Source organism: Entelurus aequoreus, linkage group LG16 (assembly GCF_033978785.1).
Source record: "Entelurus aequoreus isolate RoL-2023_Sb linkage group LG16, RoL_Eaeq_v1.1, whole genome shotgun sequence".
In the NCBI taxonomy this organism is placed as follows: Eukaryota; Metazoa; Chordata; class Actinopteri; order Syngnathiformes; family Syngnathidae; genus Entelurus; species Entelurus aequoreus.
This window is the reverse complement of record NC_084746.1, coordinates 30,537,505-30,563,925: the sequence shown is the minus strand read 5'-3', so window position 1 is coordinate 30,563,925 and position 26,421 is coordinate 30,537,505. Positions and strand designations below refer to the sequence as shown.

At 39.6% G+C, this 26,421-nt stretch overlaps 1 protein-coding gene across 4 annotated transcripts; it reads right to left on the bottom strand.

The window, feature by feature from the left end:
• Nucleotides 1-900: 900 nt before the first annotated feature.
• Nucleotides 901-26,421, bottom strand: per2 (period circadian clock 2). 4 transcript variants are annotated; one of them, XM_062022614.1, is made up of 24 exons: nucleotides 26,264-26,421; nucleotides 20,111-20,640; nucleotides 17,463-17,555; nucleotides 17,217-17,371; nucleotides 17,017-17,138; nucleotides 15,736-15,937; nucleotides 15,469-15,520; nucleotides 14,869-15,011; nucleotides 14,676-14,754; nucleotides 14,308-14,414; nucleotides 14,068-14,221; nucleotides 13,870-13,984; nucleotides 13,640-13,789; nucleotides 13,230-13,302; nucleotides 12,972-13,152; nucleotides 12,005-12,129; nucleotides 11,637-11,837; nucleotides 10,679-10,942; nucleotides 7,699-8,606; nucleotides 7,314-7,430; nucleotides 6,164-6,368; nucleotides 5,902-6,091; nucleotides 4,616-4,766; nucleotides 901-1,481 (listed from the first exon to the last, which is right to left on the bottom strand). In XM_062022614.1, exons 2-24 carry the CDS (start codon nucleotides 20,548-20,550, stop codon nucleotides 1,293-1,295), a joined length of 4,416 nt encoding a protein of 1,471 aa, XP_061878598.1. In that variant the 5' UTR covers nucleotides 20,551-20,640; nucleotides 26,264-26,421; the 3' UTR covers nucleotides 901-1,292. The 4 variants fall into 4 exon arrangements, with proteins under 4 accessions (XP_061878598.1, XP_061878597.1, XP_061878599.1 ...); XM_062022613.1 differs by having other exon boundaries at nucleotides 5,902-6,368; XM_062022615.1 differs by lacking the exon at nucleotides 7,314-7,430.

Here is a 26,421-nt window from a genome sequence, read left to right as displayed (position 1 = left end):
CCGGTACCGGGCCGCGGCCCGGTGGTTGGGGACCACTGCTTTGGGAGACCAGCCCTTACAATGTGACAATAGCATCAGCAAAAAGAGGTCTAAATCCATACAAAAAGAGTTAGCTGATGTAGAGCGAAAACAGCAAAATTAGGAATAAGTCGAACTGCACTACATAAAAAAAGACAGAGTTAAGAATGCATTATTAATATGATTATATATAATTTTTTTAAATGACATTATTACTAAGTCTTGTTGCACGCGATCAGTTTTCCTCTCAGGGAGTAAAACACACTGAGCAAAAACAGCCCCTCTCGCGCAAAAAGGAGTGTGGCTGTTTTTTTCAAAATAGATGAGGAACTGGCCAAAAAAGCTCTGTGAGCCGACAAACAGGAGCCCTTAAGACAAAACAAAGAGTTTACTAGCGGACATAAGATAAAAGTAAGGAGGTCACGAGAAGACACACTACCTGGGAAAATACTAGCTGCTTTAAACATGACTGTGGATTAAAAAAGAACAAAACGGCGCATCCTGAAGCGACTATCAGAAAGCTACTTGAAGATGATCTGTAAAACATCATCTATGCAAAATTTTGACCAAATAACCACCATCACATGTTATGTAGACCACAAGGAAGTGTTTTACATTCAGAAAAAAAAAAAGACTCCTTTAATGCGCCCTTTAATCCGGTGCGCCTTATACATGAAAAAAGATCGAAAATAGACCATTTATCAGCAGTGCGCCTTATAATCGCGCCCTATGGTCCGGAAAATACGGTAGTCTATAGACACGTGGTACCACTTGTTTTCTTCCCCCGGTAGGAAGAGTTCAAGTAGCGTCTACGAAAAGCGAGGCCACTATTTGCGGAAATATAATATACTTTAATAAAGTGAGAGAATGCTCTGATTGTCTAGTGGTTCACTTTTGTTTATTAGGCAATTTGAAAAAACAGAAATGAATGAATTAAAAGGGCGGCGACATAAAGATCAACACGAATCCTCATCCTCCAACGCCGCCCTGCAAAGTGCACTTGTGCCTTCAAATGGTTCTCCTTAGCCTGCAGCAGCAAAGTGTTGTAGGAACTCACTTACTGCGGCTGCCATACTTTTAACATTTCCCTTCCTGCGCTCCATCTGTACGTCGCCTGCAGCGTCCATAAAGAGCTGCACATTTTGAAATAGAGAAAATGTATCATAGCGAGCACTCATTAAAAAAAAAAATTTACAATTCTACAAAAATTCAAGACTATATTACAGCATAAAAGTTATTTTGGAATGATGAACATGGGGTCGCCCCCTTCTTTGTCACGAGAACGCAAAGTCTTGAGTGGCTTTGTGTTTAAAGTCTAGTTTAAAGTCTTTAGTGCAGGAGCCAGGAGGGGAGGCGTCCGTCCTGTGGCGGCTAAGCTCCGCAGGCTCGGGGTCCGCGAGGTCCAAGTCCGGCAAGTTGTCCGCTGGCGCCGAATCAATGGCGCTGTCGCAGCAGGAGCAGACCTGGACGAGGAAGAGATGTTGGAATAAAAACCTGACTTCATTGGGTACAGCTGCACAATCCAACAATTCTGCCTTTCTAAATACTAGAATGCTTGGGTTTTCTCATTCATTGCAATACACAAGAAGAGCGACTGCATCATAGTGCCACCCGGTGGACAAATTGGTCAATTACACTTTAGCGATTCAACCTTTATTATAATAGGACACAATCACTCTACAGCAGGCGTGTCAAACTCGTTTTGATTGAGGGCCACATCGCAGTTATGGTTGCCCTCAGAGGGCCGTTTTTAACAGTGAATAATATACAGTATGAATATAAATGTGTATATATAAAACGTGAATCTTTTTTTTTTTTTTTTACGTACGCTGTACAAAGCCAAATCTTTAGATTGTACTGTATAAAACTGGAAGCTCAGTCGCCACAATGTTACCGTAATATTTGCAGGTTTTTTGATTTTTACAGCATATAAAATACATGGAATTAAATTAAATGGAATGGATAAACGGTACCACTGTTTTTTTAACGTAAAAATTCATGCAAGTTTTTTATACTGTAAAATCTACGGTTGTTGTGTTTTGTAGTGTATTATTACTCTATATTGAAAGTGGATTTTACTGTAAAAAAAAACAAAAACGTTACTGTAAAATTTTAACATGAACAGTTTGTTAGATTACTTGCTTTGAAATCATAAGTCAAGCAGATATTTAAGTATTTCTCTTTATTTGAACATTAACATTGTTTTGAAATATATGATGATACAATATTTTGTTTTATTATTACAGATGATTAAAGTATAAATATATGTAATTGTACACAGTACATTTATTTTTGTAATACATTTATTAAGAAAAGTTAAGGTACTTTATTTACACATATTTCCACACTTTCGGGGGCCACACAAATTGAGGTGGCAGGCCAGATCTGGCCCCCGGGCCTTGAGTTTGACACCTGTGCTCTAAACTCTAACCACACCGAAATAATCATAAAAATATTTATTCCTGTCATTACTAGAAATGCATTTTATAATGGCCTTTTAAAACACCCCAGGACTTTAAAAGCGCCACAAATTAAGAATGCAGGAAAATACATTTAAAAACATACAAAAAATGTAAAACATACGTATTTAAAATATATATGGCATATAGTAAAACATTTAATTACGGTAAAAATTGCAATAATATCAAAAGGTATTAATAATAAAAATATGATATTATTAAATCAATAAATATTATTTATTTAATGTTTAGTTTCATGTGTATGCAGCTGAGTCAAACAACAATATAATTACTGGTCTGTGGAACCATTGGCAAGCAAGCCTGTCAGCTGGACATTGAATATTGTGGAGGCTTTTATAATTTTAGATTTATTTATTTTGCTACTTGTATTACTTTTATATGTTTTATCGTTTTGGATGTTGTGCTGTTTTTTACAAAACCCAAAACCAGTGAAGTTGGCACGTTGTGTAATTCGTAAATAAAAACAGAATACAATGATTTGCAAATCCTTTTCAACTTATATTCAATTGAATAGACTGCAAAGACAAGATATTTAATGTGCGAACTGAGAAACAATTTTACTTTTTTTGCATGGCAGCAACACATTGCAAAAAAGTTGGCACAGGGGCAATTTACCACTGTGTTACATGGCCTTTCCTTTTAACAACACTCAGTAAACGTTTGGGAACTGAGGAGACCAATTTTTGAAGCTTTTCAGGTGGAATTCTTTCCCATTCTTGCTTGATGTACAGCTTAAGTTGTTCAACAGTCCGGGGTCTCCGTTGTGGTATTTTCGGCTTCATATTGCGTCACACATTTTCAATGGGAGACAGGTCTGTACTACAGGCAGGCCAGTCTAGTACCCGCACTCTTTTACTATGAAGCCACATTGATGTAACACGTGGCTTGGCATTGTCTTGCTGAAATAAGCAGGGGCATCCATGATAACGTTGCTTGGATGGCAACATATGTTGCTTCAAAACCTTTATGTACCTTTCAGCATTAATGGTGCCTTCACAGATATGTAAGTTACCCATGTCTTGGGCACTAATACACCCCCATACCATCACAGATGCTGGCTTTTAACTTAGCGCCTATAAAAATCCTGATGGTTCTTTTCCTCGTTGGTCCGGAGGACACGACGTCCACAGTTTCCAAAAATGTTTTTAAATCTGGACCCGTCAGACCACAGAACACTTTTCCACTTTGCATCAGTCCATCCTAGATAAGCTCGGACCCAGCAAAGCCGGCAGCATTTCTGGGTGTTGTTGATAAATGGCTTTCACTTTGCATAGTAGAGTTTTAACTTGCAATTACAGGTTTAGCGACGAACTGTTGACAGTGGTTTTCTGAAGTGTTCCTGAGCCCATGTGGTGATATCCTTTACACACTGATGTCACTTTTTGATGGGATCCACAGTACATAATATCGCCGCTTACGTGCAGTGATTTCTCCAGATTCTCTGAACCTTTTGATGATATTACTGACTGTAGATGGTGAAATCCCTAAATTAATTGCAGTAGCTGGTTGAGAAATGTTGTTCTTAAACTGTTGGACAATTTGCTCACACATTTGTTGACAAAGTGGTGACCCTCGCCCCATCCTTCTTTGTGAATGACTGAGCATTTCATGGAAGCTGCTTTTATACCCAATGATAATAATAATAATAATACATTTTATTTGTAAAAAGCACTTTACATTGAGTAAACAACCTCAAAGTACTAAAGTGTATTAAAAAAATAAAATAAAAAATAAAAATCATGGCACCCACCTGTTCCCAATTAGCCTGTTCACCTGTGGGATGTTCCAAATAAGTGTTTGATGAGCATTCCTCAACTTTCTCAGTGTTTTTTGCCACTTGTGCCAGCTTTTTTGAAACATGTTGCAGGCATCAAATTCCAAATAAGTTAATATTTGCAAAAAATAAAGTTTTCCAGTTTGAACGTTAAGTATCTTGTCGTTTCAGTCTATTCAATTGAATATAAGTTGAAAAGGATTTGCAAATCATTGTATTCCGTTTTGGTTTACGATTTACACAAAGTGTCAACTTCACGGGTTTTGGGTTTTGTAGATTCAGCTCAACTCATTTCTGAGATCATTTATTAAAGAGCAAAGTCATCGGAAATGTAGTAGCTTACCTTGACATCAATGGCTTTGGGCAGACCTCCCTTCTTCATCCAGGAGTGGACCTTAATCAGCTCTCTCTTCTGCTCCTCGGTGAAGCACGGCTGACTATTCTGCATCAGCCTCAACTTCTTGCGGTCCTCTTGGAGAACCTTTTGGATGTCACTGCGGGTACAAGGACAGCCATCTTTTAGCCGCTTTATTTCAGCAAACACTACAACTTCCCATTAACGGTTGTCTATTGACAGGAGATTGCAAATACAAGCAGAACCCTGTTATAAGATATATAAATGGCCAAACAATGGACGCACCTTTAAATACGTACATTTTTTAAAAAGATGGCTTCATTGAAAATCAATTGCTGTACTTACAGAGCGTGCATTTACACAAAATCTTACACAAAATATTGCTGAAGCATATTTTTGCTGGAAAACATTGTTTGAAATCACTTGTCATACTGCCTGCACATTGCGCCATTAAACTTAGACTTAGCCAAACTTTAATGATCCACAAGGGAAATGGTTCCACACAGTAGCTCAGTTACAAAGGTGGAAAGGATAATGCACAAAAGGGCACAAAAAGAGGGCGAAAACAAAAAAAGTATAAAGTAGACTAAAAATGTACCATAGTAGAAATATAAAATATCAATCAATCAAATTTTACTTATATAGCTCTTAATCACAAATGCCTCAAAGGGCTGCAAAGCCACAACGGCATCCTTGGCTCATCAGGGCAAGAAAAAATATAACATATGTAATATTTACATATTATATATACAGTATACAATATATACTATTATATTATATAATATATACAATATATAAAAAATTCCAATTAGCATGTACAATATTACAGTATATGTAACAGCCGCAGCAAAAAAAGGCATCATAAAATAAAGAGTAGATCCAGCAGAAAATATACATTATAAACAAAGAGATTTATATTTAAAGATACCATTAAAAAAACTAAATTATTTACCATTTAAAGCAGAAAAAATATTATGCTGGGGTCTACCCTGCAAATCACAAATAACATTAAAATTATCAAATCACTGTTTTTTTTGTTAAGTTTTCCAGACCAGGTCTCCCAGTAATGACACCTGTCTACCACCAGAGGGCAGCCATTAGCCACACAAAGAAGCACAGAGTCACAGCATCGTCAATTATGAATGACTGACACCTTCAACGATATGTAATATGAGTTAATAGTGTTTCTGATATTTATTTAGCTACAGAAGAATGGAAAACATTTTATTATTATTATTATTATTATCAGGATAAAATCAGATTTTGCTACTCACCGAGAGGGGAGCTGGTAGGTCATCATCACCTTGTTGTCAGCTTTGGCCATGAGGAGACATATTGGATCCTGCAGCGCGTACTTCATGACGTGGTCGCTCTGCTCCATCTCGCTGCTGCTCGAGTGACCTTTCACCTTCTGGCTATTCTGGGACGAATCTACGCTGCCAAAGTATTTACTGCTGTTGCTACCTGTGAGGCGAATACACACACGTTGGCAAAAGTTCGGACTACGTATTGCGTAAGATACAGAAATGAGCACACCTGTCCCGCTGGCCGACATTCTGCTCTTAGATGTTCCGCTGTTGGACGTCCCGCTGGCCGACGTTCCGAAGCCGTTGGACCTAGAGCCCATGGACCCCGAGGTGGCCGAGCCTGTGCCCGAGCACGAGTCCCCGTGCAGGATAATGTCCAACATGTCGCTGGAGCACGAGTTGGCATCGCTGTTGTTGTCGTCGCCGGGAGACACCTGGAAAACAGGAGAGTCGCCATCATAAGCGAGACGGTTGATGTTCACTCCTCGAGCTTACAATTTGTAGTATACAATCTGTATTTTACCGTTTTAGTCTTACTTGGTTCAAAATACCAGAAATTATGTCATGGCAAGACACATTACATTGCATTTATGCTTGCTTAAAAGACAAAAAACTCTGCATAGTTTCATGTAAATTCAAAATAATCTGGATCTAGAAGGGCAAAATTAAAGTGTGAATGGGAATTCTGCCCAGTATGCACAAATGAGCAGTTATGAACATTCCTGTGCTCGCCATGTAGGTGTCAAATGTACAGTACAGCTCATCGAGAGAATGCCAAGAGTGTGCAAAGCCGTAATCAAAGCAAAGGATGGCTATTTTAAAGCAACTATATATTATATATATATATATATATATATATATATATATATATATATATATATATATATATATATATATATATATATATATATATATATATATATATAAAAAACATGTTTTCAGTTATTTCACCTTTTTTTGTTAAGTACATAACTCCACATGTCTTCATTCATAGTTTTGATGCCTTCAGTGACAATCTACAATGTAAATAGTCATGAAAATAAAGAAAACGCATGAATGAGGAGAAGATGTGTCCAAACTTTTGGCCTGTACTGTACTTTAGTAAAAAATGTGTTCATCATGTCTTGAAATTGCACATATCCTGGCTGGTCCACCCAATACCAGTGTAGCATCAAAAATATACACATTAAAAATAAGGTATTGTTGCAGCAATGTCAGGTTTTGCAGCTCTGGTCTGTGCTGCGGTTAAATATGCAAAAATTATAAATTTAAAACGTGGGAGTGGGTGGGAAGGGATATCGTGACAGTTATTACGGACATATGGAATCGGATAGGTATGGTATTGGATAAGGGTGGAGCTTTTCGGATGATTAGCCTACCTCAAAGCTGCAAGCCAGCAGCCTAGAGAACACTTTATCCCAAGACAAACTCTCAGAGACACGGGACGTGCCCTCGTTATACAACGGTCCAGGTGGACCAAGGAGACTGAGAGATGGCTAAAGGGTGTAAGGAATAATCATGTGTTAACACCCAGGGCCACAGTTCAATTTTGGACTTTTTAGATTGATTTTGACTTTATACATAGAAGGAAAACATGTAGTTTCAAATATTCTGTGAATCATTCTGAATCACTTCCTAGAGACATAAGAACAATGTCTCATATGCTCATATTTGTGGGACATAGGGAAGTATAGACATTGTGAATTGTTGCATAGTGGGAGATTTTGGGGAACGAATGAAAGGCTGTGTTGTTTCCTTGTGTACCTGTGTCAGCTCCATCTCTTTGGCCTGCACGCCGCCTGCTCCCTTGTCCCGTTCGACTGCGTTGCCGCCTTGTCCTCCAGGGGACAGCACCGTGCAGTCCTGCCGGTCCACGGACAGCTCCAGTTCCAGTAGGTTTAGAGGGGAGCTGCAGCGAGACTGGAAGAGCGGAGGGGAAGCCCTGGCTCCACGTCCTACTCCAGACTGTGGTGTTGAAGAGCGAGACTGCCCCTCCACAGGAGCTTTTTGGGTTTCTGAGGATGGAGGGACGTAGAAGGACGGCGTCATGTAGCCCACCTTGGGGGCAAAAGAGTTCTGGGCATTGAACGGAGTCTGGGCGCTAAATGGGGGCGGCATCATGAAGGTTCCATGTGGCGGAAAAGCCGGTTGACAAAAAGCCTGTGCCTGGCTGGAGAAGCCCCCAGTCAATGGGAGGTACACTGGCTGCGGGGGTGGAAGTCCAGGGGCCATGGGAGGGTACATGAAGTTGGGGAGAACCACAGCCATGTAGGGGGTGACAATGGGTGCCGTATAAGGTGTTTGATGGATGCCTGGTGGGCAAGTCGGAGCGGGGACTCCTTGATTGTCAGCGAAGCCTTGCACAGTGGCATCTGTGCGGGGAAATATGGAAGGGGCTCTGGGGTAAACCTGGAGCGGATAACCAGGGACTACGGCAGGGTAGGCCACGGGGAATGTGGACTGGGGCGTGTCTGAAAGAGACCAGGAGGTGGGGTTAAGGCCGTGGTTGAGGGGGGTAGCTCGCAGGTGGTGGTGGTGGTAACTTGGGTGTGACGCCGTGCTGTCAGAGGACTCGGTCTGCTTGGCTCGCTTTAATTTGGTCTTCTTATTGCGGACACTGCGCCGTGCTGCGTTTGGACCACTCTGCTTTCTGGGCTGGGCAGCTGGGGCCGCTGTGAGGAAGCAGAATTTGAGAATGATCGTAACAAATAGATAAACACAACTACCAAAGTTGATACTGCAGACTAATGATGGGGGGATCGATACAAAATACAGTACAGGCCAAAAGTTTGGACACACTTTCTCCTCATTCAATGGGTTTTATTTATTTTCATGACATCACTGAATGCATCAAAACTATGAATGAACACATGTGGCGTTATGTACTTAACAAAATAAAGGTAAAATAACTGAAAACATGTTTTATATTCTATTTCCTTCAAAATAGCCACCCTTTGCTCTGGTTACTGTTTTGCACACTCTTGGCATTCTCTCGATGAGCTTCAAGAGGAAGTCACCTGAAAGGGTTTTCACTTCACAGGTGTCATAGTTTTGATGCCTTCAGTGACAATCTACAAAGTAAATAGTCATGAAAATAAAGAAAATGCATTGAAATGAGAAGTTGTGTCCAAACTGTTGGCCTGTACATCTACAGTACATTACCAATACGGAGGTTTACGATACTTGTACACATTTGGGGAGATGAGCGTGCTTTAGAGAATTAATCGATTGATATTATCAAACAATATGATAAAACTAGCCATTTTAAAAGTCAGAATAATTTGGAAGGAACTACTTTTCCTTCTGCCTCCCATTGCAAATAAGAACTTTAGATAAAGTATAGGATAGAAAATGGGTAAAAAAGTATGAAGTCAAGAGTTGATAAACAACAAAAAATGTATATGTATGCATACTTGAGGGTTTCCCCTTAATGCAACTGAAAGTGGCGCACATGAAAACCACATGAACATAAAACATTATCACCTGTAGGTCGTTACATTATGAATGGATATATAGCCTATTATGTGTGCACTATCGACTAGTGATGCACCGAAAACTCGGCCACCGGAAAAATACTTTGTTAACCGAAAACGGCGCTGACGAAACCAGATGTAAACAGGACGCACGGCATTGTCTGCAGCATTGTCAGCATGTCTTCGATAAGGACGTAACTTTAATATATCCCAGATACACCCGCGGACAAAGATCTAAAAAATGTGCAAATATTAAGAGGACAGTGGCGGCTTTTAAGGGGAGAAAGTTCCATTGGAGCAGCAGCGCCTAGCAAGTGTGACGTCATGCTTGCTGCAGCTCGCCTCTCGTCAGGGTCACCGAGGGACAAAGGTAGAGTCTCTCAACACGGGTACATTTTATAATAACACCAGAAAAAGATGCTAGATTTGTTGCTAGTGTTGTTTAATAAAAAAAAGTTTTTAAAAGTGTCTCGACGCTTGAAAAATTCTCAACAAAGTACACTGCACAATAAGCAGCAACAATTGAAAATATGGCAACATTTTATAAAAATATATAACAGATTTGTTTTTTGAAAGTGTGTAGACATTTTTTTAGCCTTTTTAAAGAAAATAATCTAACAGCAAATTATGCAATTACGTCATAGTGACCATGCCCCCACCACCACAGGTATTTTGGCAATCTAGGGAAACTCTGTACTTGTTGGCAAAGTATCGTCAAGTGGAATTTTTTTTTTTTTTTTGCATACCTCTACTGGTATATTTGATCAGTAAAAAAGTAAAAAATATGCATCTGTTTTATTGTAGAACAAGGAATGGTGTTTGATTTGATATTGGTAGCATACAGGTATTTATTTCCAAACCATTGCTTTGCATTAATATATAGCTGTAATTAAATGATACCGAGCCCTGTTTTGATTGTGGTTATGGTTTTAATTTATTTCGAACATACATACAGCTACAATATGGTACATCATATTACAACATATCCGAAAAGGAGTAGGAAGAAGCAGAGCTTATTTAATCCTTTCCATTTTATAGCAATTTCTAACAATTTAGTTTTTTCACTCCCTGTGCTTACTTGGTATCCTATTAGCGGTACTAAGAATATTATTTAGTTCCCAAAACATTGCCCTTGTACTGACAAGTATTAGTATTGCAATGCAAGAGGTTTTGGTATCGTATCGGTAAGAAAGTGTGGGGTATCGCTTATCCCTAAAGGGGACTACCACTAGATATATTGAGTAATGTGCACGTGTGGTTTAAAGCATTACCGTCACTGGCGACCTTTTCCTTTCCGCGCTCCAGGTACTGCGAGCAGTTGGCGTTGAGGTTTGTGAGTTTGCGATGTTCCCTAAAGCGGTTAAGGAAGGCTTGTTCCTCCTTCTGCGTGTGGGCAGCCAGACTCTGCTTGGTCAAGCCCCGTTTCTTGTAAGACTCCCTCTCCTGGCAGGGAGGTCCCACGGCACAAGGTGGAGCAACAGGGTTCTGGGCAGATTCTACAGTCTCACCTGCACCTGAGATATCTTCTATGATCTCTGCATGGATGACAGAGTACAAAAATGTTATCGTTTCACGGAGAAACACGTTTTTTGTTAGCACACACAGCATGACAGACTTAACATTTAGATCATGAAAGTGGAAGGAACTTTCGACATACTTTGTTTTGAGCCGTCAATCACAACTGACAGACATACATTCATAGAGAAACATAGAAATATGTGGGGAGCAGCACAAATGCGTTATGTTGGTCATGTGATAAGAGTGCATGGCGAACATTCCCCTTTTGCACATTAAGATGACATCACCAACACATGCACATGTGCAGCAAACAAGTACATAATGATACGCAGCTGCATTGCACAGTGCTGTGAAAAGTGTTTTTCTCCTGCTTTATTTTCTCTTTCATGGCATATTTGCGGTCAGGTTAGGTTTGAAAATATTTTGGGCACAAATTTACTATTTATTTTTTAACATTCAAAATTAAATTGATTAAAAAATAACACTAACTATATCAAAGAAAATGTGCTAATTAAAACACTGATTTGCAGATACATAAAATTAACAAAATACATTTTAAGTATATACAGTAAGTTCCCATTGGTGTAGGTTTTACGGCTTTTTTGAGTGGACAATAATGGTGCTCCACAAGTAGTGGAAAAAACAACTCAAAAATATGCAACAAGAGAGAAAAAACGGTGGACGGGAAGATCTTTTTTCACTGCACTGTACCTGATTCTTGCGGTGGTTTCTTGTCCCCAACATGTACTATGGTGCTACTGTAGCTACACTGGCTTGTAATGGACACCACACTTTCTGGTTTGTTAGGTAAAGGTAGGGGCAGCGAAGTGCCCACTACCGCTGTGGACGTATCACTGGGTTTTTTGTCTTCTAAAGCGGAGAGACCGGACTGATCCTTCAACAATGCGGGTTCTGCCAAAGAGAACAGAAAACAGAAGAGACACTGACTTGGGGCTGCCATTTTGGAGTCCTGCGAGAGAAGCTTTGAAACGAAGGGCCTTAGAAGGTAGTAGGTTTTTCTCCATGATAAGATGATATTATTTGCTATCCCTTTGTGGAAGCGATGAAGTGGGACATACCTTCAGAAACCTGCATGGTGAAACACCCTTGGTGTTTGTCCTCATCGGAGTTAGAGGACGTGGTGTTAGAGGAGGACTGGCATTTCCTTTTCAGAGCGATGGGGACATTACAGTTCTCCAAGTACCTAGTATGTATGACAATGATACACTGTAAAAAATAACTGTAAAAACTACAGCAAGCAATTGTTAAATAGCAACAGTAAAACAAAAATAGTTTATTACAGTAGTAAATGCAGTGGGTTCTTGCAAAAGAAACAGTAGATAAGTATATCTACTTGTATTATATATTTTTGCTCTTGTCCTTGACAATGTTGTTTAACGTATAACGCATCAGATAAAAAATGAGCCCACAAGCTGGCGTAAATGTGTAAACAACAAAAGTCTTTGGAGAGCTTTTTTTTTTTTTTTACAAAGGGAAAAAGGCCATGGCTCCCACTGATTCAGCTTTATGGTGAGTTGTATTTTTTTGCACATATTTTTGCTGTATTTATCTGCCACACATGGAAGGCCGGTCCGTAAAAAAATGTCTACGTTAAACCGGTCGTTGGTGCAAAAACGGTTGGGGACTCCTGCTGTAAATGCAGCGATTTCAGCTAAAATGCGAATTCACTTAAACTGCACAGAGGATGGAACTTTTATTGGAAGGGGGCGATGGCTGAAGAGAGGGTACTCCTCAAATTTGAAAACTGAAGAACTGAAATATTTCAATTTTAAAACTCATTTAGAGAGCACTAAGAATAGAATATGTGACAACGTTGTCATGTAGTAATTATTTTGCACAACACAGCAGCAACACAATCAATGTTGTAATAGCAAAAAGGAGCAAACTCCTCAGCCAGCATTAATACCATGGATGAGTTCATTGTATTATGTTTTTAAACTGAATAGAGCAAATTAACCTATGTGTGTGGTGTCTATAGTGAGGTTCCACAGCAACACATTATTTAAACACAGTGATTTTTTTTACCTTATAACACTGTCCAGACAGCTGATCTGCTGGTAGGAGTAGACCGTCTGATCGTTCAATGACATCTCTTCATGGAAAGATGACCTACTCTCCTCCATCTGTGTTGCGGTCTCCTTCGAGTTGAGGAGAGCGGCACAGTCCTTGGGTCGAACCACAGCTAAGCTCTTTTGCACTGACTCTCCTGGAAAGGAGCCAGAAGTTTGAGGGTGAGGTCAAGTTAACAACCCACTGAACATCAGCTCTCAAAGTGGAACTTACTGATATGAACTTTCTTGCTCTGCTCCTGACTCTTTTGGAGATGGATTCCTTTGCAGATTTCCTGAAAAGTTCGCTATGACATAGACATATTCTGTTATTTTTTTTGATCTGGTACATGTTAAAGACAAAGTAAAACAACTATCAGTAACTGGTGAGACATGGAGATTGGGTAGAATTAGATCAGCTCTGCTTCTTCCCGACTCCTTTTCAGATATGGTGCAAGTGTAAACATGTGATGTACTTTACTCTGTGTTAAGCATGTTTGAAATAAACTAAAGAATTACCAATTGCCATGTCGATAGGATTCTACAAGGTTTTGTTTAAAAACAAAAGTCTAATCTCACCTTTATATCAATATTCCTATATCAAAGATGCTATTTTCTGAGGGTCCACAGTACATATTGACTCACCGGCCTGTCTTTACTGCTCACTTCCTCCTCCTCTAAATGGAACTTGCTACAATTGCCATTGTTGAGGTTCTCCCCGGAGGAGGTCATGCCCAGTCGTGGGTCAGTGCTGTTCAGACTTCGGTAGCTACTGGACCCGCTGTTATGAACCGGCTGATGCATCAAAGTAAAAATATGTTAAGTAAAAACGCTCCCTTTAACTTTTTAATGACTTTTTTCCCTTGTTGACTCACCTGCAGGAGGAGCCTGTGAATTTGCTCCGTGATCTCCTGGATGTCGGAGTCCATGGTCTTCTGCTCAGCTGTGGCCACCACTGGGGCCATAAATACGTCCTCATTCACAGGTCCCCTGGAATCCAACAAATGCAAGTTAACATGGAGTACTTCCTAAAAGTCTATTACGTTAGGGATTAGTGAAAGTCTGTTGCTTACGTTCGGACTTTGTGTCTCCCGATAACAAAGGAGACCTTGCGGCTCCAGGGGTTGACGAAACTGGACCAGCTGGTGTCAAGGATGACGTACTCGCCGTTGCGTGCGCAGAATCGGATAGACGATTGGTCAAATGGCTGCCCTGCGTATTGGAGAACTGAGGATGCAGACAAAGGTATTATTGCTTTGGGTACTTATCTATCAGGTCATTTTCTTCTAATTGTGCATATTATTTTAACTCACTCTTTCTGTGAATGGCCAGCATCATTGGTCTGTCATTGGGGTGCAAGTGAAGGAGGACCGACGTGCCAATCAGGTCCTGTGGGAGGTACCCTAGAAGAGGGACCGCCCTGACACACACACACACACAATACATATACCATGTTTAGTTAAAAATATAAAAAGTCTTCAGTGCCATATTGTGGAAAATGGTGACATTTAAAAACAAGACGTGAACGACTATTGCTCTGATTAAAAAAAGCTCTGCTTCTTTCCACTTCTTTTCGGACATGTTTAATTGTCAAACTTTAATGAAGGGATGTTCTTTAACGTAAGCATGTCTGCAACATATAAATAAAACCATAACTGTGGAAATGTATGTTATTTCTTACCGTTCATCCACATCCTGGAACACACAACTTGGAGAGTGTGTGGTGGTGAAGATGCGTTTGTCAGTGGGTATCCTGGGTGCTGTCAAAATGTAAAAAAACCCCAATACATTACACTATTAAAAAACAGGAACACTATTTTTAACAATATTGTAAAGTATTGAAGAACTAAATGTGTTCATTTGTGTCTCCTTACCATCGTAACCAGAGTGAACCCTCTCGGCCAGAAGGAGGCAGCAAAACTGGTCCTCAGCATGACCTGTGACTTGGACCTTCATTAAGTATGGCGTCATGCGGAACGGGTAGTACTGCAGTTCGTCCTTACATTTCTTACCGCCACTGGAAATGGAGGAAATCAGCATTAATGATCGAATGCTTTTTAATTTTGAACACTGGGAGGAGTACATGTTTGGAAGTTCATCTTCTTGTTTGTCAGCATTATTGCACAAAAAAATATTTTTATGTAGCTTAGTAAAGATTTAAGACTTTTTACCCCTTCCATAATTTTCTCTTAGTTTCTCAGTGAATAATAATTACATTTTAAACTAAAGGGATTAAGTATTCAATTTGCTGTTGACTGAAATTTGGACTGTTCATCTTACATTAGTCTGCTGAATAACAAAAGCACAAACAACGGTTATATCAATAATCCGATTAACTGTGACGCATATGATGTCACAAAGTAATAATAAGAATTAAAAAAACAAAACGGAGGGGAATGAAAGCATGAATAGAAATGACAAGCAGGTACGAGCAGCAGATGGTCTGCTGCCGTAACGCGGAGTTATCCACCCACCTGATACGGCAAAAAAAGGACTTTTCCTGCATGCAGTCAGGCGGCGATGAGTCTGCAGCGAGAAAAAGGACATGTTTTAATTCAGGAGAAATGCGATATAATTCCTGCAGCTGCTCAGATTTTTATTAATGACATTCTCTACGTTTGTAGGAAGTTAATTATTTTGTCCACAAAAGTCGAGGTCATCGTCATGAATAAGTACATTACGTACATCAGCAGAATCAACATGGGCTGTATCAAAAATATTGTTAGTGGAAAGTCACCTACCAGCTCCAGTGCACATGCTCCAAGAGGGCAGACGGTACGGTGTGGTGAAGCTGTAGAACACGCTGACATCCTGCGGGATCAAGAACTCCACAAACTTGGTGTCCTTAAACACTTCCCTTTTGCAATTAAGGATGGAGGCGGCTTGGTCGGAAATGTACACAATCTTTCCTGTGATGAGCGATACGGCGACAGCAAAAATATCCTGTTGGAGGGACGACCACAGTTAACAACCAACCAACAAAAACTATTCCAATGTAAATATTACTGCTATACTGTAATATTCTGCTCTCCTGCATTTAAACAGGTAATTGGATAGCGGTACAACTTAAATAGTATCAATTGTTAATGAAATTTGATAAAAATTGAGAACGATGCTAACTTTCTTTCTGGCTAATGAAAAATGACAGGTAATGGACAAAAATTCCAAAAATGGGTGGGGGTAATTGATCCTGACTTTTATGTGGATCCAAACTAAAATGTAATTGAGTAAGTGGAAATCAGTATATTATACTATAACGTTCAGGAGTGGGGGGAGGGCACAAACATTAGCAATGAGCAACAACTTAACAGTTCTCACTTATATCCGTCAGTAGACTTGCTATAGAAGCGCTAAAAACTATAGCAAAGTGAGCGAGGAGAAAACGCAGTCAAAGTGGAGTCGATAAATAAGACCGTCCAAAAAACGGCACATTCTGAAGAGGCAGTAAGAAAGCGGCTTGAAGATGTCCGTAAAACACAATCTGTGCAAAATTTAGACCAAAGAACCACTATTACATGTTATGTAGACTAAAACGTAGTGTTTTAAATGTAAAAAAAATAAAATAAAACATGACACGACCCCTTTGACCGCAACATCATGCTAAGTATAGCATGTTCACTTAAGAAAAACAAAATGATCAAACTAACATTTCCCACGTCTTTGCTGACTGACAAACAGTTGGCAAAGATCCAGGTTTTATTGTGTAGTGAAGCTTTTTCTCTCAAAAATGGAGCAAAAAATTAGGGAGATTATAGATTTTTTCCTTGTTTAGTGATCACAAACAGACACAATTATTTAGCTTATTATAAAGTCAATTTTACATAATAAAGAACTTTTACATAGGTTTGGTATAATGCTGCTAACTAACCAACTAAGAAAAGTCTGAACTGAATAAGAAGACACAAATATTGGGCCATGTTAGGATCTTGACTACAGTTAAAACGCAAAATACCAACAAAAAAACCTGTTTTGTACAAAAAACACAACTTTAGCTCTAACAATGGAACAATTCACTGACTTACATTGTTTTTAAGGGTGTATTCTGAAGTAATGCTGTCTATCTCGTCTATGGTATAGGAGGAAACATCCAGGCCTGATGGTTGACTGTCATTGGTCATCAGCAGCTGGTAGTACTCCTCATTAGCTGCACAAAAACACAACTTCCAAATCAAGTTAACTGTTAAAAGTATAGCAGACTTCCAACGTGAAACAGGGACTTTACCTTCCACCTGCTTGACACAGCGCAGGGCGTACTTGAGGGTGTTCAACGTGGTGGACTTGCTGTTGTGTCTCTTTTCGGCCGGCACATGACGCTTCAGCTCCTTGAGAGTTTTTAGCAGCTCTTTTTGGGTCTTGGCTTTGGCAGATTCTTGACTGCTGCAAGTGGCACCAGAACATTTTGGCCAAGTCAAGACATGCTTGAGAAAGATAAGACTGAAGGCTTAATGTAGAGAGGCTAGGGTCTAACCTGCAGCCGCTGGTGGACGGGTTGTCCTGCTCGGAGCTCAGCAAACTGAAGGCATTGGAGCTGCTGGGGGGAGATGGACTGTGGGAGTTGGAGCTGAGGAATAGACAGAGGAGCAGAATATTTGTGACGACTAAGAGTATTTCACAATGATTCTTTCACAACAGAGTGAGCTCAAGGAAAGAAGGCTACTTTATAGTAGATTATTGTTCCATATGCCAGGGTGTAACACAGTGGCACATTTGTTGTATTTTGAAATTTTATCTGGACTTAGGAGATATGCCTCCCAAGAGTTACATAAGAATAAAACGGCATAAACCACAGTGTGTGGTGTTAAGTTTGGCTGCCTCGTCTCTTTTTGGGAGAGGGCTGACAAAAGAAAGCGCACTCAAAGATGCAATGTCCGCATTTGGAGAGCCTTAACCTGAGTGTTGTTTCAAGGGTGCTCAGCAGGTTGGCACATCCAAAACCACTGTAGGGACAGGTAGATTTCATAACCCACCTGAAACTGTAATGGCTATTACAGAAAGTGCAGTGTAAAAATACACTAACAAAAGCTTTATAAACGTACTTACTAGTCATTGCTTACGATAGGAATGTCCAGTAGTAATTCTCGGTCATAATCAGCCAACAAACACTGGAGAACTATGCTGCATCATACCAAGAGCTTCTTTCTAATATTCTATTAACTCTATTTAGCTATTTAAGCCACGACTCGGAACTAGAAGACAACCACCAGTAGTCACACCACTCAATTAACCAAACGCACTAATTTAAACGAAGCAGAAACGCACACACAGGACATCAGGTCAATCTGGAAAGAGAGTTGTATGTGTGTTTCTTTAGATTAACCTACAAGCTTAACAAGGCAACTACAGGCCAAAATAGACTCTGAGACGCTGACTCATAACACAGGTGCACCTAAATATCAAGCTTACCTGGCTATGAATACACAACAAGTAGCATCTCTAATTATAAGTGGTATAAGTGGCAACAACTGGTTTTAGAGGGGCCAGACCACACATGGACAAGTCGGATAATTGGAAAGCTTTTTTGGGAGGCTAATTGACTGCATGTTAGTTGGTCTGTATTACATCATTGGAGACACATTAACTTCCCTACAAGAACACAATCAAAGCCACGGCAATACAAAAGTGAGTGAGTAATAACAGAACAGTGCAATGGATAAATACTATATATACTGTTTACAATTCCTTCTGTTGTCTTCTTACTATTGCAGTAACAATAAAGTTGATTTCAAACATACAATAACTTACTTTACAATTATTGGTTTAAGTTTAAGAGAACAAATGTAGTACATAAATGTTTATATTTGTCCCAAGTAATAATCATATTGAATAAACAAACACAAATCATTATATAAGAGCTACAAACACAATACAGCGCGTATCTAAATTCCAGCATCAAGACTAGATTTTGGTCTACACGCTTTAAATACACTATAGTGGGACCTCTGGGACATTGTTGAAAAATAGTACTATAATAAAAAGGGACCTTTAAAGCCTCACTTGTATTACCGCCTTACTGAGCAAGAAGGCTTAACTATAGACTATTAACAGCTGACCGTAATGGCGACTCACACTATGAATAACCTTCTTACGCAACTAATAATAGAAATACCTTTGTAAATAGCCTCTTCAAGTCCAACAAACACAAAGGGAACATGTATTTTAGCTGTGTCTTAACTTTGGCTTAAGCAAGTGTGTCAAGGAAAACTCTTACCAACGGAAAGAGCTTAATGTGGCAACAAGGGACTCTGTTTTAGTCTGGACTAGAGTTGAAAAGCAGGGCAAGGTGGCCCAAAGAGGTTCAATGTCGTTGTCGTTGTCCAAGAAGGTCTAATTCCTGTCTCTCCCTGGCGAGGAAGCTCACCTTCCTTCCTCAACATGGTAATGCACGCAAGCAACTTGTATGAACGGACGATCATCCTGGCCATAAATGTGTTCTTCCTTCTGCTTCGTCTTTGTATTGTACTGCCGTCGCAATCGAGAGTGTGACGCTTTCTACTTCCAGTGAGGTGAGGCAATGTTAAAACAGCATCACCGCATACAAACAATGTGTTGCTAAGGCGATAAACAGAGACTGTTGACAGCGCAACAATGTCCCTCTGCCGAATGATGCAGGTCTGGACTTCCTACGGGGAGCAGCCATAATTCTTTTCTCACCAGTACAGACTCCTGGCCTCCTGTCAAGAGATGATTGTATGTGCAAGCCTAGATTGTATGTGCAAGCCAGGATGCATCTTTAAGGTGTTTTATGAAATTTGGGAAATATACACAACAGTGTTCCCTAAATTATCGTGGGGGTTACTGTCTAGGCCCCCCTTTACAAGGTGAATTTCTACGGCATATTTTATTTTATATGGAAAAATCATCTGCATTCAAAGTCTTTGCAAGCCCTCCACACAGCTTTCACACACTTGTATATAAACACTTCCTAAATAAAAGGATGGATGGATGTTCACATGTGTTGAGACAACCAAAATATGTGTCTATTACTCATCCTGAAAAGTTGATACATCGGTAAAATGGAATCAACCCATTGAGTGGCTTGTTAAACAGAAACCTCATCAGATACAAGGATCCTTGTGTATTATGTTAAAGTGCTAATCAACGATTCAACACACTCACCTCTTGTTGCTCTCAGAAGACTCCAGCAAAGCGGAATCTTTGCTGGTACTGTTGGAGCTGCGCACCGACTCCAAGCTGTTGCTCTCATTGCTGTGGCTCTCGTTTCCGTGGCTCTCGTTGCCGCTCCCGCTGCCGCTGGACCCGGTACTCTTCATTTCCGCGTCTTCCTCCGGGAGTGATCGGGAGCGGGCGCTTTTGCGATGGTTGCGTGGCAACGTGGGAGGTTCCTGACCGCTGCTGTCGCTGCCTTCCGACGGCATGCCGAGGTCAGCTCCACCTTGGCTGTAGCCATTCATCCTCTGCAGCTGTGCCATGGAACTGCATCCTGAGGCACTCCTTGGCATGGAGCTGCACGATGTGGACGCTCTGCGTGCTGGAGCACTATCCTGGTCCTCCAGCATTGAAAAGCAGTAGTGCTTGGAGTCTGAATCTTCTGACATCAGGAGGTCTGCTGTCTTGTTTTTGTTGCTGATGAGTGGACTGGAGGGACACAATCACCCCATTGTCAAGGCCCTGCTGTTGGTAGGAATCTGTTGAGAGAAGAGCATTAATCTTAACGATAAAATGTTACACATATAAACCTAAAAACATGTGCAAAGTGTGACTGATTGAGCACCATTGGGCATTTGTTTTGCCAGATATTCAGACAATATGGCTGTGGATTCAAGTTGCATTCCTATAGTATTGCCCCTTAAACTATACTGTAATAAAAATGGAAGGTGAGGGGTGCATTCAATTTTATGAGGTAGTGAACATTTGTTAAGTTGAAGGTCACAAAATCTCAAAAAGTTGAATGCTTTTTAGCACATAGCAGGGTTAATTTTCTGACCTCTGGAAAACACTGCAGGTGCTTCTCTAATCTACACTGAAACTATTGCTTGGCTCAAACAGTGTGGCCTTTAAAAGAAGAGACGATCCGTTCCATCTGAGCCCTCCCTTTAACCTTTTCAACAGGATCAACCATCGCGGGTCACATGAAACGCAAGAATGTCATCCGAGGTCGTGTTGTCATTTTATCCCCTATTCGATTGAAAAGCAGTGCAATCTTAGACTGTGATGGAACTTCACAAAAGAAGTCAATAAAAAAACGGTCTGCTCTTACCACCCTGAGGGTCTTATCCCAGAACATTTTCTTTGGTTACAGGAATTGACAAGTTTCACAATTTTGGCAGCACAAACAAGTCACATGTTTGGACATTTAGACAGGCGGATACTATAACCAAGGAGACAACTTAACATCATGTTTGGGGGAAAAGATGGTAGATGTTAATCCAGTGAATGTGGGCGAAAAATGCTGCTTGTTTAAATTGGGCATTTACACAAAGTATACCAAATCGTACAGTGGAGGTGAATCAAACACCTTCTTGTCCTCCATGAAAAGCATGTAGACAGTTACATACTTCACAATCTCAACCTACTTTGACATGGGGTTGCCAAAGTCCAGTCAAGTTTGGGGAAGTAGGTTAATATGCAGAAAAGTAGTATAGTAAGCTGTACTTTTGTATTTTCTATGTAGAGATGTGTAGGTCCAGGAAACTGCAGCATTTCTGCTGTTCAAATCAGCAATTTGTACAATACACTACAGGTATATCTAATTGTTGACCATTGACCAACATTAAGTCTTAAGTTTGTATTGTATAGTATTTTATGTTAATTCCTGGTGTTTTGTCCCCCAAAACATATCGTAAATGTTTTTTAATAATTGCTACACTGAGCTTAAAAGGGATTGCCTACCAATTGAAAGGGCAGACGGAAAACAAATATCTAATGTCCAACAGTGAACAACAACAAATTACGAATGAAAAAATTTACATGTTTTTAAATGGGAACTGCACCTTCTTGGAATTTATTTTGCCTATTGTTCACAGTACTTACGAGAGACAAGAACAAATTCTAAAGCTTAAAAAACACTTGTACATTGCGACTAGTAATGCAGCCAATGGGAGCAATCCATTCCACCATTAAATCAATGCATCTAAAAACAACAGTACTTAATTTATGTTCTGCAAACTGTGTAATAACCAAGCTGTAACGACAAAAAACATCTGTGTTCTTGTCTTTCATAATGATTGTGAACGATAGGCAAAATCCCCCAAAAAGTACAGTTTTCCTTTAAGCTTGTCCAAACAAATAAAATCATGACTGTCTATAAGTACATACAATGCTCAAAATAGATATGATTTTTTTCCCCTAGAAAATAATTAAAACCAAATGAATACGGTCCCACCTGGTTTGACATTTAATTAGAGTTAACATCCTCCTGACGGTTTCCAATCATGACTAAAGATGTTATGTTCAGTCCATTTGGGAGGTTTCCAGGTCGAGCCGACTCACTTATATGATTATTCATCTGTTGCAAATAAGGGGCTGTTTGCAGCCGCGTAAAGGTTGAAATCAGACCATTTAACTGACAGACTATTATTGACCTGTTCTATCTTATCCTCTGCACTGAAAAGAACAGGACACCTCTAAAGTTCACCTTAATGTTATTTCCGTCATGGTGCGCAATGGTTGTGAGACAGAAATTACCACTTAAACGGAAACAGTTACAGAGAGCACACAGCCCCTAGAAGGTTAATTGGCTACAATGACGCACATGAAATATTTATAGCTTATATACCTGAATCATCGAGACATGTCACTCCCAGATGAAAAAGGGATGGATGGAAAAACTTACAATTTGAAACATTTTAGTGTGCCGTTAGCATCAATGAACGGTCTTCTAAATTCAAAAGTGTCTAGGATTGATGAGACTAAAGGCACAAGTTTAACTTGTGGCCTTTGGGTCAAATCCCAACAGCCCATGAATAGCATCAAGCAGAAAACTAAGACTTAATAGCTAGCAAGAAAATACTTTGCAGCAGATTCCGAAAACAGGAGAGGTTGTAGAGGTGGGAAACTTTGGTCACTTCACAATTCGATTACGATTCAGGAGCTACGATTCAATTAACAATCGATTATTGTTGCATCTTAATTTCATATGTACTGATGTTTTACATTTTTTTTCTCGTTTCACTGAATAAATTGTCATTACAAAACAGCAGGGTGATCCTGTCAGATAGAATATCTTTGAGTAGTATTTTAGCGATGTACAGTGCATCCAGAAAGTATTCACAGTGCTTCACTTTTTCCAGGTTTTGTTGTTACAGCCTTATTCTAAAATGGAATAAATTATTTGTTGTCCTCAATTCACATTTAAAAACACAGTCTTTGCTCAATAATTTGCACCTTTAGCAGCAATTACAGCCTCAAGTATTTTTGAATGTGATGCTACAAGCTTAGCACACTTCTCTTTGGGTAGTATTGCATGGTAAAAGTGTTGTTATTTTGTCCACGATATCTCGGTACATTACTGCATACATCGTACTCTAGTCAGGGATGTGACCATGAACTTGAGGGTCACTCTGTCGGAGCTACAGCATTGCTATGTGGAGGGAGGAGAACCTTCCAGAAGGACAACCGACTCTGCAGCAATCCACCAATTAGGCTTGTATGATAAGAGTGGCCAGATGGAAGCCATTTCTTAGTATAAAGTTGCCAAAATGTGCCTAAAAGACTCTCAGACCATGAGAAACAAAATGCTCTGGTCTGATGAGACAAAGATTGAACTCTTTGCCAGGCATCAAGTTTGGAGGAAACCAGGCACCGCTCATCACCAGGCCAATACCCTCCCCATAGTAAAGCATGCTGTGGGGGTATTTACAGTGACAGGAACTAGGAGAGTAGTCAGAATAGAGGGAAAGATAAATGAAGCAACATGCAGATGTGACCTGGATGAAAACCAACACTCTCCATCTAACCTGATGGAGCTTGAAAAATGCTGCAAAGAGGAATGGGTGAAACTGCCCAAAAGTAGGAGTGCCAAGCTTGTGGCATCGTTTTCAACAAGACTTGAGGCTGTAATTGCTGTCAAAGGTGCATCAACAAAGTATTGAGCAAAATCTGTGAATACTTATGTACACGTGATATTTATAGTTGTTGTTTTTTATATATTTTTAATAAATTTGCACAAAAAAAAACACGCTTTTATGGGGTATTGTCTGTAGAATTTTGAGGACAAAAAATAATTTAATTACATTTTGGAATAAGACTGTAAAAAAGGTGGGAAAAGTGAAGAGCTGTAAATACATTCCGGATGCACTGTGTGGCATTTTTGCAGAAAGTCCTATATAGAAGACCATTAACTAGATTTTAACTAATTTCATACACATGTTTATCTTATATTTCATTTGATTCTAAATTACTTGCTAAACAAATGCCCAAAAGAAGTATTACATCTTCCAAAAAATGACCGGAAGATTAATTGATGTTGTAAAAGCAGCTGAGACTATACTAACTCATGTAGAAATCCCCATTTAGAAAAACCACACACTGACAGTCATCCTGCGAACCATTTTTTTTTTAAACTCTGAATGACTGCTAACACATACGTAATCTCAAACCACATTATACAACGTTAATGTGTATCAGGTTGGGGGTAGTTACATGCCTAATCGCAAAGTGCAGTTCAGTTGGACTCCATTTTTACTGTACAGAGACTTACATAAGGGAGAATAAGGCGATGCAAATAGGGATGCAAGAGGTTGAAATAATAGGAAGACCAACAAGTAATACTCAGCTCTCATGGTGCAAAAAGATAAAGCTATCCAGGATCCTTCTGTATTTATATATTTTAGTGCAAAATAAATGCTGTGATCTATTTGATTTTGTGGGTGCTCAGTAATATCCTAGAACAGCGTTTCTCAAACTTTTTTCACCTCAGAAAACCTTCAGTTCTTCAAATTCCACTATAACAACCAACATTAAAATAAACTAGTGTATAGTAGGCCTAGGTATTCATTCAAAACAAGGCAGAAGTTTTATTTAACAAGCATATTTCATATTTTTGGCCACTGTAACATTACACACAGTTTGAACAGCAACACTGTGTTTGAATATAAGTAAATAAAACACTGTACTTTAATCAAGTGATTCTTTGGCGTACCACTAGAACAGGTTTTATCTGGCCCAAGGGATTAGTTTGCTAAGTATAAAAATTAGCCGAAAGTTTTGAATGAAAGAAACTGCTGTTCTAAATGTGTCCACTAGATGTCACAATAGCAATTTTATGTATCTTGGTAGATTATGCTACATATGTGAAAAAAAAATAGACCACATGACGTCAGTGCACCATTCGAGGAAAATGAGCAAACTACTTAAATAACATCCTGTAATTTGATTTTGATATTATTTTTTTATCACGATAGATTGAAAATTAACACCAATGAGTTGACTAATGAACATTATCACATAATTTATTCAGAAAGTATAAATAACGACAAATAAAGATCGAATACTATTGACCGCAACATGTAAGTGTAAAAAAAACAAACCCCAACAACATTATGATTTGTACATTTTCAGAATGTGCTTGTTCTATTTTTAAACAAAGAAAACCATCTGAAGTTGTCTTTATTTTTTACGTTATCGTGCAGTGATTTTACCAGTCCGGCCCACTTGGGAGTTGATTTTTCTCCATGTGGCCCCCGATCTAAAATGAGTTTGACACCCCTGCACTAGAAGGTACCAAATGTTGATACTCACTGTCCTAGAGGATCCGAATGGATCACATCCACACAGCCCTACAGTATGTTTATAGTAACAGAGACAGAACCTGGAAAAAATCCAAACAAAAAGTCATAAAACCCAAAAAGGGGGCACATTAAGTTAATAATCATTTTACATTATTTGTTTACCATTTAAGTTATTTCATATTTAGTTGTGTTTTTTTAAACAAGACTAACAGATAAAGGAGAGTAAAACAAAATAAAATATATTAAGGAGTGTAAGCATTTCAGCATGAGAAAAGGCAGTAATCGTTGCAGCATGACAAACCCCGCCAGTCATGTGCTGCTATGGCTGCTCTTTATGTAAGGTGTTGTGTTAAGGACGACCTAACCGAAACAACTCGGTGGCGATCCCCTTCTTTTACACGATGAGTGCATTTTAATCCGCTATCGCGTTTAGCATGCAACCAATGCATTGTGACAGCAACACACACAAACTGTGTCAGTGTGCTGTCAGTCAGTAGTCTAATGACACAGTTATGCAACTTTAGAACATGCAAGCAAACTGCCTGTTTCTGAGAGTAGTTCGTGATAAATCCACACATACCTTTACAAACTGGACGATGCCGGTCGCGTTGTGGCGTAAAAGCTCGCTTGGTTGGTGGTTGAATCCAAACAGTGCGACTGTATTCGGTTTAAGTTGTCCCTGACACAACTGCTGTCTCTCGGTCAAATTTCCACACACTGCGCTGACGACACCGCGCA